This window comes from Ixodes scapularis, unplaced genomic scaffold (assembly GCF_016920785.2).
Source record: "Ixodes scapularis isolate PalLabHiFi unplaced genomic scaffold, ASM1692078v2 PGA_scaffold4__175_contigs__length_147842914, whole genome shotgun sequence".
In the NCBI taxonomy this organism is placed as follows: Eukaryota; Metazoa; Arthropoda; class Arachnida; order Ixodida; family Ixodidae; genus Ixodes; species Ixodes scapularis.
Genome location: NW_024609879.1, coordinates 100,218,626 through 100,232,289, shown reverse-complemented (window position 1 = coordinate 100,232,289; position 13,664 = coordinate 100,218,626). Strand labels below are relative to the sequence as shown.

At 44.1% G+C, this 13,664-nt stretch overlaps 1 protein-coding gene across 2 annotated transcripts in view; it reads left to right on the top strand.

The window, feature by feature from the left end:
- LOC120842421 (pecanex-like protein 1) overlaps positions 1-13,664 on the top strand; it is a 79,206-nt gene that overhangs the window by 38,255 nt on the left and 27,287 nt on the right. For both annotated transcript variants that reach the window (XM_042293261.1, XM_040213531.2), the window contains exons 20-25: positions 35-188; positions 4,139-4,171; positions 5,173-5,347; positions 7,020-7,130; positions 8,911-9,002; positions 11,562-11,668. In XM_042293261.1, coding sequence (XP_042149195.1) covers positions 35-188; positions 4,139-4,171; positions 5,173-5,347; positions 7,020-7,130; positions 8,911-9,002; positions 11,562-11,668 — 672 coding nt within the window. The remainder of the gene's footprint in view (positions 1-34; positions 189-4,138; positions 4,172-5,172; positions 5,348-7,019; positions 7,131-8,910; positions 9,003-11,561; positions 11,669-13,664) is intronic.

The window sequence follows — 13,664 nt, the reverse complement described above, 5'->3', positions numbered from 1 at the left end:
CTCTTGTCCTGTTCCTGTTTCCTGGAACTTCCAGGAACCTGACGATTTCTGAGAACATTCTGTCTGTGATGCTGGCCGTCCTGGTTGCTGCCCTGGGAGCCCTGTGCCTGTCCTTGGGCTTCTTCCAAGACATCTACAGCTTCCTCTTCTGCTTTGTCATGGCCAGCTGCCAGTACAGCCTGCTCAAGGTGGGCGGCAGCCTCTACTTTTAACAGTACAGTATTGTGCAGTTGCTGAGACAAAATGTTTCAGTCGTGCTGAGCTCACTTAGTGGGAGTCAAAACTTTATGACTGTATTTCTTTTGTTTTTTGCTTTTGCTGTTTTTCTGGTTTCCTAGTCTTGTGGGGGGGGGGGGGGGGGGGGAAGGGGGGGGAGGGAGACGTGTGCCAGAGATTCTTGGATTCCTGCTTTATTGGACTAAAGGGACACCTACAAGGTATTTATGCTCGCCGAGGTTGTTTTTTTTTAACATGACCTATAAGAGCCCAACTACCCAAACACAATTTGTGGCTTGAACTTTGTTTTCTTCTTGTCTGAGAACAGCCAGTTGAGAATTGGCTGGTTTCAGTCGCACTCACTCTCTTTTTCATGGTCACGTGGCATTCAAACTATGTGTACCAAATATATTCAAAGTCGTAGGTCATCTAAGGCACAGATTCAATATTAAAAATAGGAAAGAATATGAACCCCATTTTTGTGACTTGCAGAAAGTTGCAAATACATTGTTTGAAAAAAAAATTTGCACAGATCACAGGAAGTACATGTACCCGTCACTCTCAATGTAGCGAAGTACCACAGGCTGGACAACGCGACAACGTCGCACGACGGACCAACGTTGCGACGGATGTGGGGCTGCTACTTCGGAGCTGTCCTTCGTGGTACCGGCCAATCAATCTTCAAGTGCAGAACATCGAGTGGAAGGGATATAAGTGCGAAACAATTGCACGACAAATGGTACACGCAACTTCGTTGTTGTCGTCGTCTGCCTCACACGCCCGAGAAGCGGAGAAAAAAAAAAAAATGCAGTCGGGTGTGGCCACGTGACTTGCAGCCATGAGCTTCCGTGCTCGTGTTTCGGTTTCGAGCAGTTGAGTTTTTTGGATTTATTAAAAATATCTGGGATTCTGTAGCAAAATATTGGTTGGGTAGTCTCGTGATATCATATTAAATCACATAAAAAAAAAACCTTTTTGGGGTGTGTGGTTGTTCTCAGCACTGTAAACTGCTTTTACCTGCAAAATTCTTCTTTTTTTTTTTTCTAGGGTTGCACAGCTTGTTGTAGCATGTATTCTGTTATGCCTCTGCCAAACCTGACTAGACAAAATATTAATCATATAGAAAGAGGAATCTTTTTTTTTTTGTTTATAGCTTTCGCAGTGTCACGACACATGCTGCTTACATGTATTCATTGGCTTGAGGCAGAAAGATACAGTAATCCCTTCAACTCGAACTGGGTTATCTCGAAGTATCAGTTAACTCGAAAGATTTCCTTGTCATGGAATGAACTCCCATAAATATTCACTCATTGCTTATCTCAAAAAGTTTTCAGGATCGACCTCGGATCTCTCAAAATCTTAACAACAAATATTACACAAATCAAAACAAAACAAAAAATGATCGCATCTCCATGTGGTGAATGATGTTGATTGGGGCGAAGCTCTGGTTGTGCTTGTCTGCGTAGACGCTGAGCCGCAGCATGCGGAGCCTTTCGTTCGTTTTCATCCATGTCAGAAAGAGGATGTGTGGTATGGAACGTGGTTATATACGCATTTGAGCATTTGACCGCAGCGCCTTGTCGTCTATAAATGTTGACCCAATGCATGCAAAGTTTAACGCGATTATATACGCATTTGACCGCAGTGCCCTCTCCTGTATAGACAGTGAGCAGCTACATTCAACGTTTCATCCATGACATCCCCAGCTCTTCAGTTACTACCACATCTCAGAGCCCCCTACTCGTCCCGCAGTCCTGGCCGAGCGGCTAAGGCGATGGTCTAGAAATCCATTGGGTTCTCCCCGCACAGGTTCGAATCCTGTCAACTGTGCAAACATTTTTTCTTTTTTTTTTTGCCCTACACGGGCACGTGAGCTCATGAGCACGAGCACCAGCAAGATCGATGTGAGCACGGATGCCGGACGGACAAGGCTAGACCCTAAGGAGCTTCGCCCCTAAAAAACGGGCATGGGGTGTTGCATAGAATGAACTGGTGGCTTACTGCCGAATTCACAAACCTCACTCTGATTGAGGGGCCCCTCCACTTCCTCGAGGAAGGTGCGAGGGTCGGCGCTGGCCAATGGCGACGACCCCAGGCCGCCTCTCCGTCGTCGCGATTGGCCAGTGCCGGCCCTTGCACCTTCTTCGAGGAAGTGGAGGGGCCCCTCAATCGGAGTGAGGTTTGTGAATTCGGTGGTTAGACATTGGTTGACGAAAAAACAGGAAAAACAAACACACACACAAAAAAGAATTGTGCACCATTGCGCATATCCGACAAAGTGCAAAATAGAAAAAAGATTGAGGTACACCTAAGCACTTATGAGTTGTGAATGCGAAAGCACGTACATCATTCTTGCTCTACGCATGTTGGCACGCTGACGGACACGCAGCACCATGAGGTGGCCGGTCGTTGAAACTGACGCACAGCGTCAGTTTTAACGACTGGCCACCCCATGGCGCTGCAGGTCCGGCGAATCAGAGCCTGGTCGACGCGCTAGCCAATGGGATAGAAGCGGTGTAAAAGGTGCTGTTGCTAACCGGTTAATGGGAGCTGGCTTAATTTGTAGAAAGATTTAACCTTTTGTGGTCAGATACTCTGATCAACTTAATGGTCATTCCGGTCAGGAACTATTTTGTACGCATGGGCCCCGGAAAAGTAAAATTATTTCACCGTACGAAGGTAACATCGTACACTGAATGTAAGGACAGGAACGTCGGGGAGATTGTTTGTCTACAAACTTCGGAACAACGTTTGTGGTGGAGCGGCTCTGCGGCCGCTGTGTTGCGCAGTCATTTCATATTCATCACTACTTTCACTCAAGTCACAGAGGTCGCCTCTCCATCATCTGATGGAGAGGCGACCTATCCGACTATATCCCTCCATCATCTGATGGAGGGATATAGTCGTCCTCTTCACTGAAATCGTTGTTACTTTCAATTACATCACGCAGAGAGTTACATAAAACGATCGTGGCCGGAACGTGGCTATAACCATCTTGCCAGCGAAGTTGAAATTTGCGCGCTCCTCCGTTGCGCAAAAAAAACATACAACATAAAACATGTCTTGTTTTTTTCTTTATGACTAGTCGTGCCCTCTATGAGAAGAAACTTGAACCCTTTCAAGAGTGATGTGATTGAAGCGTTTTCTAAGAGATGGCGCCACCAATCCAGCAAGAAGAGCGAAGGAGCATGTTTAAAAGGACGCGGGAATGAGTGTCGGGCGACGCCCGACTCCTGACCGGAAGCGCATTTCTCCGATGTTGGGGCCTGGCCCGACGCATGACGGCAAAGGGTTAAGAGCCATTTGGCGTGGTTTCAAAGCTGATGATGTCGGCTCGCTCCATGAGACAGTTAATGCTTTCGCATTAAAAATAAGTCCTGTAGTCATGAGCACCCCAACGTGAACAGCATGCATGCACCTCAAGGATGTCTGTTGTCTTACTTTTGTTCTCCCCCCTCCTCCTCCCCCAGATTCAATATGGCTTAGCAGTCGGTTCCGTTTCTCTCTTCCTCGTACTCAATGCTATCTTCCGCCCTTCATCTTATTTTTTCTTTCATTAATTTTCTTTTTGTAAGTTCTTTTCGTTTTCCTTTTTTGTTCGGTCTTGCTATCTAGTTTTGTTGTCTCATCTTATGAGTGTTGTTTGTGCGTGGTGTGTCAAGTCAACTGGCACAGTTGTTAAAAGGATTCTATTCACGCAATGCCCAATCAGTGCAGTGAAAATTCAGTATCTCGCTTATCTCAAAACTTTGCTGATCTCGATTTTTTTTTTTTTTCAGTTTTTATGACTTCGATTTTACGCGGTTTCACTGCAGTAGTCAAGGAGAGAAAAGAAAGTTGATCCTTGTCAATGTTTTCATTTTAAAAAGGTAGCAGTTTCAACCGGAGTTAATTATCGTACAATTTTGTGGTTTGGTTGCAGAGTGTGCAGCCAGATGCTGCATCTCCAACTCACGTAAGTGCATCGCCTTCCTATCTCTCGCTGCTAAGCATTTGCAAAGATCCAAAGCTTTCGAGTAGCGGTTGAAATAGCTTCTTAAGCAGCACAGATTTGGCCAAGCAATGGTTAATGGCTGGATATGGTCTTTTGGCCAATGGCCAAAGAGTGGCCATTCATTGGCGAATGCTTGGCCAATGGCTGATGGCCAGTGGCCATTGGCCAATGGCAAGAGAAAGGCCATTCATCGACCAATGGCTGGCCACTGTCTGGCCACTGGCCAAAGGGCCCTTTCCAGCCATTGGCCAATGATTGGCCAGATCTGTGCTAGGTGTTCAATTTGGCGTTCTGATCAAATAATAGTTGTGAGAGAAGAAACTTGCATTGCAAAATTTTAATTGCAAAACATTTTTTTGTTATTGTTTTTGCTATCATTTTGCAGATGGTGTTAGCCCCCGATGTAAAACAAGCCAATTGCCATTTTTCACGATTGCTCATAGGAAGTTCTGAAACTGACTTGCTCATATCTTCTTGAGATTGCTTTGAGCAAAAGTTCATCTCAAAACAAAGTATGCCTCGTTCTCACTTTCTGAGAAAGGTATCAGAAAAATACTTTTGGCTTTTCCACTGTGGTGAAGAAGGAAAACCAGCGGAGCTGTACAATAGAAAGTAATGGCCGGCTGCAAGTCGGCGAGCCAGAGTGGAAAGGCTGCCGCCATCTATGAGCGACGATGGCAACCAGATACGTGGCTTGCCGCCGTCGCTCATAGATGGCAGTAGGTGGCGGTAGCCCTTAACAGCTCCGCTGTAAAAAAGGGGCATGTTGGGATGCTTGCGCTCATTTTCAGTGGGAAAAAGGCCATGCACGAGAGAAGCTTGTGGTTTTCTAGGATTCTTAGGGTGCATAGGTTGAGTTTTTACGATAAAAAGACAATCTCGAAATTCACTTTAGCGTTGTTTTAAGGTAAACAATGTTTGACCTTTTGATTCCTAATTTTTTTCTGTGGTTTCCCTGTTAGGGCTTCAACCGTGTGGTGTTATACAGTCGACCGGTCTACTTCTGCCTCTGTTGCTCGCTGCTGGTCCTAGTTCAGTTTCTGAGCGTCTCCGAGGTCCAGTACCCCCAAGTCACGCTCTACGGCCTGCGCCTGTTCACCGACTCCGCAGTCACCTGGGCGAGGAGCTTTCTGATTGGTGAGCGTGCCCGCTGTTCATTCTTAAATGCATGGCAATCGTAGGGCCGGCCTTTAAGACCCGTTCACACATTTGCATTTGTTTAGGACCAAGTTCTTGCAATGTATTACGACGAGAAAAAACACTGTCACGCTGGCACCATTTACAAGACTATCCTTGCATTTCACTAAAGCGAAGGTTTTGCAGTATTTGCAAAATCAAGTGTACATAACATTGTCAAAAGATTTTCAAGCAGAATGATTCACGAAACAAATCGGAAAAAATTACGCTGAAATTTCCGCTGTCGCTACACTGATTCTTGACGAAACGTGTCGAGGGTAGTCCAAACCCGTCCGCAAAACATCGCCAGGAACGATCCGTGAGAGAGGAGTGACGTCTCCTGTGATTTCAACGGTGACTTTTTCCTGGTCCCGCTCGCTCAAAGTTGAAAACATTAATCTCTGCCAGGAGTTGGGGGAGCACAGAGGAGGCCTGATTTTTGCAGTAGCCAGTCGGGAGAAGGTAGTCCACCCTCCTTGTCTCCTTACCCCCCTCGCAAACCTTGTGCGGGAGCGGGGTGTGGTGTGGTGTGGGGTTTTCACTTCTCAGGGACCTTACAAAACTACAAAGGGATCCTTATGGCCTTCGTTGTGTTCTCCCCTTGAAGCCACTCGAAAATCCCATAGGGGAGCCTTTTCTCCCTCTTCCGCCCGTGGAGACTAATGTGCATTTTTCCCTTTGCCGCTCAATCCCTCCCCCCCCCTTTCTCTGCCTATCGCCGGTCCCGTTGCTATCTCTCTACCTTGTCCAGACGTTTTCGTACACATGCACCTGTTGCAACCTGCGAAAGTTATATAAAAAAAAAAAAAACGGGTTCAGTTTTACGGATTTGTCTGGACAATGTTTTGCAGACCAGTTTGGAATGCCCTTTAGCATATGTATGGCTGACCCGACTCGCCGGGAAAAGGGGAATTCAAACCTCTTAACAGTCCGCGTACCAGTGTCTTTGGAGAGACGGTCCGTTCTCCTCGATGTCAGCAGTTTCGGACAAATCCACCGCAGCTCCTCTCGATCACCGCCTACGGTTTGCATACTGTTGTCTACTAAGAGCCAATCTTTCCTCCTGGCTGTCGGCTGCTTTGTGCAAACAGCGGCATCGCTGCACCTCGGTTTTACGTCATATCGTACGTTGGGCATACTGGGGAAACAATACCACGTTCCTATGGCCCGGTGCCATCCTAAGAGGAGTGTGTTTCAACTGTAGCGCATCGTCGGGAGCATGTGAGGAGCCTCTTTCTTTTTTACATAAAAGGGAAGACGGACGTAACAAGTGAACAAACGGAGCTGAAAGAGCTCGGCAATAACTGCGCCATAGACTCACGAAGCCATTTCGTTGGTCGAAACTAAAAACAGATGTGTGCACCGGAGCGGTAAATGCAGACGCATTATTATACCGAAATGCCAAGCATTCCACAGCCACCCGACCGATGGCGCCACTGTGTGCCCTCGTCAAAAGAGATCTCAAGAGGTTTTAAGGCACTCGGTCGTAAGCGCTCACGAATGTGTGAACCAGCCTCGAGGACTTTCTGCATCTGCGGATATATCCGTTTCGAGGCTGCCAACCTCTTCATATGTTATTTATTTTCTTCTTCGTCCGTTCTCGTTTTACCTTTCTTTTTTTTTCCTTCCACAGTGTTTATTCTGGCATTCCCGCTGACCTTCAGCCTCGGACTGCTTCCTCAGATCAACACCTTCGTCATCTATCTGCTCGAACAAGTGGACATGAATCTCTTCGGGGGCTCAGGCAAGTTCATCACACTTTGGAGACCTTTCTCTGGGTCCTTTTTCAACACACGCAACACCTCGCACAATCGTTCCATCAAAGCACACATCTCCTCTCACATGTCTCCTACATCAGTTAAACTGAAAGCGAGGAACCCATTGCAAGCATTGTACAGCCCCCTGGCTGAAGGCAAATTTCCCTCAACGTGCCTTTGCACATCGCAGCACCTATCGCTGTCAATCGCAGCACACTTTGAGTGGTCATTTGCAATAATTTTGTTTTTCATGACATTTATGTTTCTTTTTTTTTTTTCATCTGTCTTTAGCTTTAGTTTTCTTTTTGGTGTGGATCCTTCAAAACATGTGCTTGCCTCCTAATTACAGTATAGACCACTTACAACGTAACCGCTTATAGTGCAGGACCGGGTATAATGCAGTTTTTTTAAACCACCGGTCCGCCTCCAATAGAACTCCATGTAATTACATACCGCTTAAAATGCAGGCGCACGAAGGGAAATACCGGTTATAGTATGGTTTTCGGAACAGCCCGACGACCGCGCCGACTGACCGACGCAGAGAACACGCTTCCCTGTGCGACACTAGATAACGGCACGAGCCACAAGCGGCACTCGCGGGGCAAAGAGGTTGCTCGAAGAAGCGGGGAGAAGCGAAGAGGGAGGCTTCAGTTGCCGTAGCGACGGAGGGACACAGGCACGTGTCGTACACTTGTGTGCATCCCTCCGCTGCGTTGGAAATGTTGGAAACAACCGCAACGACAAACCAATCGCAGGTCGAGGAGAAGTGTTCGCGCGCATTGCATGCCTGTCGCGGACCGGCCGGCCGGCTGCTTCTATCCGGAAACATGGCGTCGGTTTTGATCGTCAACGTAGACGGCGTGGTAGAAGCTCATCGTTCCACGTAAAAGCGCTATCCTTGACTGTGAATTTTCCTCGTGTGTCGTTTTGATAACCCAGCACGTACTAGAAGGGAAGATTCACCTACTCGTGCGGTGATGTTGTGGCGGCACTCTCAAGACGGCAGAAACGCCCGTGTCGTCGTGTTTGTTTACTTCGACTACAGTGGTGCTTTCTAAGCATTTGTGTTTTCGAACGTCGCCCGGATTTTTTATTTGGAGCATTTCATGCCTGTGCCCAAGTTGAAGCTATTACTGGCGCGTACCGTATAAAGGACGCGAATTTTCACGCGTTTCCATTGCCGGAGAAAAGTGATTAGGGTTAGAAATTCCGAACGCTCGCTATGTCCATCCGCAACCCGCGACGCCGTTAAAAGGCTGCACCAGGCAAAAGTCGCTCACTTCTTTCAAAATGTGTGACACACTTGAGAGAGAAGTGTACTAGTCTGGTGAAATAAAGACTTTCCTCAAACTAAGCTTTATTTTTCATCTAACGTAAAATAAATTCTTTTACAAAGGTAAGTTGTCTGATGGCATGTATTTTGGCTTGAAAAATTGATGTTTTGGTTATGCCGCGGTACCGCTTATAGTGCGGATTTTCTCGACTCTCGCGACATACTTTATATGCGGTCTACAGTGTACTGTAAACTACCCAATTAGGGTTCATCCAAGATCATAATTATGACAAAATTCGGGGGTAGGCACTTGCTCCAGTCTAAATTACTCCTGCAACCAATTCTGCAGTTTACAAAACACGATGCATCTGCATGCCCCTTTTTTGGCGGTAAAACGTCTCCGTAAAATATTGCAGAATTTACCGTCACGGATGCACTTTTTTTTTTTTCACACATTTAATTGTATGTGTGTGTGTGATTCTCTCTGTCCACAGCTACGACTGGTTTGGTCTCTGCGGTCTACTGCATCTCCAGGAGTCTGGCATTCGTGGTCTTCCTGTCTGGTGTTGCATATGTCGCTCTCAAGGTGTGATTGGAACATTGCTGTATATTTTATAGCCTCTTCAGTGGTGGTCAGATAGATTGGTGGGCATTTTAATGAACCGCATATATTAGACTCTGTAAGCCTTCAAGCTGTAACTATCACATGATTAACTTGCCCTAAAAAGTTGGTCCTACCTCAAAGAAGGGCAGCAATTTTTGTCGATATTCATACAATGTAAGCCTAGCTCCTGCGATAATTAAAAGAAGGCGATTGCTTTTCTACTGTTTTTTTTTTTTTATTATGGCAGAGATAGACCATTGTTGAAGTTTTTAATAAAATGCAGGAGCCTCGTAAGGGAAAAAATAAATTGCTTATAGTAGTTGCTATTCCGTGTATTCAGAGTTAATTTTTCGTTAAATTTTTCAGAGTTTATTTCTTGCTGGAAATTCTGAGTTTATCGGAGTTTATTTTTGTTTAATTCCAAATTTTCCGAAATTCGAAGCTTAATTTTGTAGTTTTCGCCATTTTTCAAAAATAAAATTTAAATGAATAATATCTCGTTGTAAACGTTTTCTAGATTCCAAAGAGCGCACTTGTATCAATTATTATTTCTTCAGCTGGATTTGGCATTGGTGCCATTGCCATTGGCAATACTAACTTGTCCTACGATGAAAGTTGCACAGGAGTGTAGGAGTGTTGCTTCGATAAACGTCGATAGCTTAAGGGGGGACACTGGCTAGAGGTCGAACTTCTGAACTACTCACGTGATCGGAATGAAATTTGCAGTGGAGATTAAACTTTAGATGTAAGTGTACCGTGCAAACTTTCAGCTCTATAGGACAAATTTTCATACCTACATATATGTTGATGTGTCACTCTTTGTTAAGAAATCTATGATATGCAAATGAAGCTATTAAGCACCATTTTGGCTGCTTGAGTATAAAGTGGAGGATGTGGGACTTTGGGCTATCTAGTTTTAATAACTCAAATGTAAATATTTCAGGAAGAGTTATTACCTCAAAATATGAGATGCATATCTGTCCTCTGTCAATTTTTGAAAACTTGGTTTTTTTTATCACTGAGGACTTCATCTTAAAACAAATTAAAGTAGATAGCCCGATTCCCCAGTAAATTTCAGTTTAGAAACATGTTGACTGTGGTATCAGAATACTTTCCCCTTCGAACAAAATATTCCTTCGTGTGAAATTTGCAGCAAAAAGTGGAACTGAGAAAAATGCATTCAAACATAGAACTCTTTTACTTTGTTACTGCCTCACAATGTGGTGAAAATATTTTATATCGACGTAACTATTGGACGTATGACTATCGGATTTAGTGTAAGGGTGTAAAATTGGTTTCTAAAACCAAAAACCTCAAAATTGAAAAAAGAATTAAAAAGAAAAGTTTAAAATTTAGGTTTCTGTCCCCCCTTAAAATCAATAAACTCCTGGAGCTAGTGGCTGGAGAGCTCGTATTCATCCCATCCTACCCCTCAGCACTATACACCGGGAATCTGTAGGGTACAGTATCTCGTAAAGGATGTACTAATAGCTTCAACTGCCCACCCCCTCTTCCCTTTTCTTTGAAACCGCTAGGGATCATAGCTTTCAATGTTCAGGAAACACAACCCCTCCTTTTTCTAAGAAGCATAAATAATATGGCACAAACTGGAAACCGGAACAGTGGTTTCTGTCATGACCCACAAGTTCAATGACCTGTTGTCCTGGGGGTGGGCTATGCAAGACGGTGGGACGAGGCGGGATGAACAGACCGGGACACAGCAGCAGGCGGCGATGTCCCGTTTCTTTCGTCCCACTGTCTTGCATAGCCCCCCTGATCGAACTTTGACGAGAAAAGCAGCAGATTCCTTTTGTCAATGGTGCGAGATTTGAAGAAAACTGGGGTGGCCTTTTCTCATGACCATTGACCCTGTGCGCTCACCAAACTAAATTAAAATAATATTGTCATTTTTTTTTTGGCATTGATACATTGAAATTTGAAGTTTATTGGATAAATCCAAATTGACGAGAATTTTATCGGCGGAGTTTTTTCCGAGTTTTTCGGATTTATCCGAAAACATGGAACTCTACTTACGGTCTATGGCATTTCTCTAATATTACCTTTGGGCCACCACACAGATTGGATCAATTGTGAGTAAACAGCGTAGCTTGAAAATAGGAGCTCCTTTTTTTCTTTCTCCTCACGTAAAATCGTCCTTCAAATTTTGGACTGGGCATTACTCCCCTCTAGTCATCCACATCCCTAGTGAATTGCAATTGGATGCCTTACGTGGCTAGTTTTATGCAGACCATTCATAGGTCTAACAATAGAGGGGCTAGGTACAGAGGCGGCAGAAGTTTCAAAAGCTACAAATTATTTTTAAACCTCTCCAAATTCGAGAACTTTGTTTCGGCAAGGTTGGAATGCAATGTTAATTTTCGCACGGTGTGTGGAACATCAGCACAAATGCAAGATTGATCGCCTTCGACATCGACTGACGGTTTTGGGCTTGAGGTGCGTTTCTCTAGTGTGGTATGGAATCGAGTTCTTTCCCAACGGCCTTAGACTTGTCTAAACCGAGAGATGCGTGTCTCCCTACAGGAGGGGCACATTCCGTCGCAGCACATCATGTTCTCGCTTTTTTGTGGCTTGCTGGTGAGCTCGTGCTACCTCCTCAGCAGGAGTGCCAGCGACCCCACCATTCTCTGGTGAGCTGAATCGGGGTTGGCTCATTTCTATCTTTGGTCTCTTTGTTCTGATTCTTAAGACCAGCCTGGAGAGCTGCCGTAGGAGCTTGTCTCAGAGCAGTGTACTGTGCCGCCCTCTTGTAACATGTCCACCTTCAACAAACTTTTAGCATAGTAGTGAACATATATGGAGCTACCAAATTTTAAGCAAGGCTACATGTAAATTCAAATTTACCTTTTTGCAAAAAACATTTCAATGAAAACTATCTTTAAGGAAGGCTTATCATGTGTAAATTGAATTTTGCTTGTGACGAGCCTTTGTTTTAACAAACACATATGAAGGAAACAAAATGTTTAGAGCGAGGGTTATCATGTGCAAATGCTAGTTCACTCTTAACAAGCTTCCATCCTAGCAAACACATATGAAGGGAACAACAAATTTTGAGCAAGGCTCATCACGTGGAAATGCTATTTTACTTATAACTAGGTTTCCGCGTTTTTGAAGTTTATTTTTTGTGAAATTCAGAGGGTGTTTTTCGGAGTTTATTTTTGCTGGAAATTCGGGGTTCTTTGAAGTTTATTTTTGTTTGATTCCCAGGTCTCTCAAATTTAGAGTTAAACTCTGCTTTCGTGCGAATTTTTCAAAATTCAAAATAATTTCTAGACAAAAACATAAGTTGATAAAAGTTAGTACTCCCAATCGCCCTTGCTATTCGGATTGCTAATTGTCCTACGACAAATCTTGCATGCAAGTGTTGCTTCAATAAACATCAGTACTTGGAAATAGCCAAACTCCTTAATGTAATCATTGGGAAGCATGAAAGCTCCAGCTACCCTTTACTAAAATCTACATTTTTGTTTACTGTTATAGAAACAACAGAAACACAACTCTTCTTCTATCTAAGAAGCACAAATAGTATGGTCCAAACTGGAAACCGGAACAGTGACTTTTGTCGTGGCTCAGAAGTGCATTGACCCATTGTACTGTACAAACTTTGACGAAATAAACGAAAAACTCCATTTTGTCATAGACCCAAGATGAAAAAAAAAAAATGAACTGGCCTTTTTTCAGGATAGCTAACTGTGTGCTCGACAAACTATATTCGTACGATACTGTCATTTTTGCTTTTTGTTTTACCATTGTGACCTCGAAATTCAGTTTTACGGATAAATCTAAATCGATGAAAACTTTACCGGTGATTGTTTTTCTGAGTTTTTTCGGTTTTATCCGAATACACGGAACTTTACTTATAGCATACTCCTCGTGTAACTAACACATTACTAAGCTTTTAGAGCTTGTTATAAGTGGCTGGCTCTGTTGTAGCTTAAAACAAATAATAATATTAATAAGAAGAAGAAATTTTATTCAGATCATAAACATGTTACATATGCAGGCACGCGAAAGCACTGGTGTGCTTGTATGCAGGACCTGGCGTCCAGCGGGCTGCTACACTGAAATCCTCTTATTGTGTGCATTACTGGCACACAAAGAAAAATAAAAAATCGGATAAAATAAACATTAGACTTGAACGAGGAGCCAGGTACGATCAGCGACAGAAGAAAACTAGAATAGTACATCCTCACCGTTCACGTGGGTTGTAGCTCAGCGGTATAGAGCACCACCTCTTCTTAGTAAAAGATGACGGTTGCACCTCTTAAGGCTGTTTGACACACCTGCATTTGCCTATGACGAAGTTCTTACAATCTCTTATGACGAGAGAGCACGCTGGCGCCATCTATGAGGTGACCCTGCAACTGTATTTCAATAAAGCGCAGGTTTTGCAATATTTGCGAGATCAAATTTATATGCTATATATGAGGTTGTTCGTAGCATTGTCAAAAGCTTTTCAGGCCAATTAAGAAAGAATGATGCGTGAAAAATATAGGGATATACGGAAATTACAAGTATTCCATGGCTACCCGAGAGAGAGAGAGAGAGAAAAGTGTTGAAAGGAAAGGAAGCCTGGAATAATGGCTACCCGAAAGCTGGCCCCAGTCTGTTTTGTCGTCGTGAGAG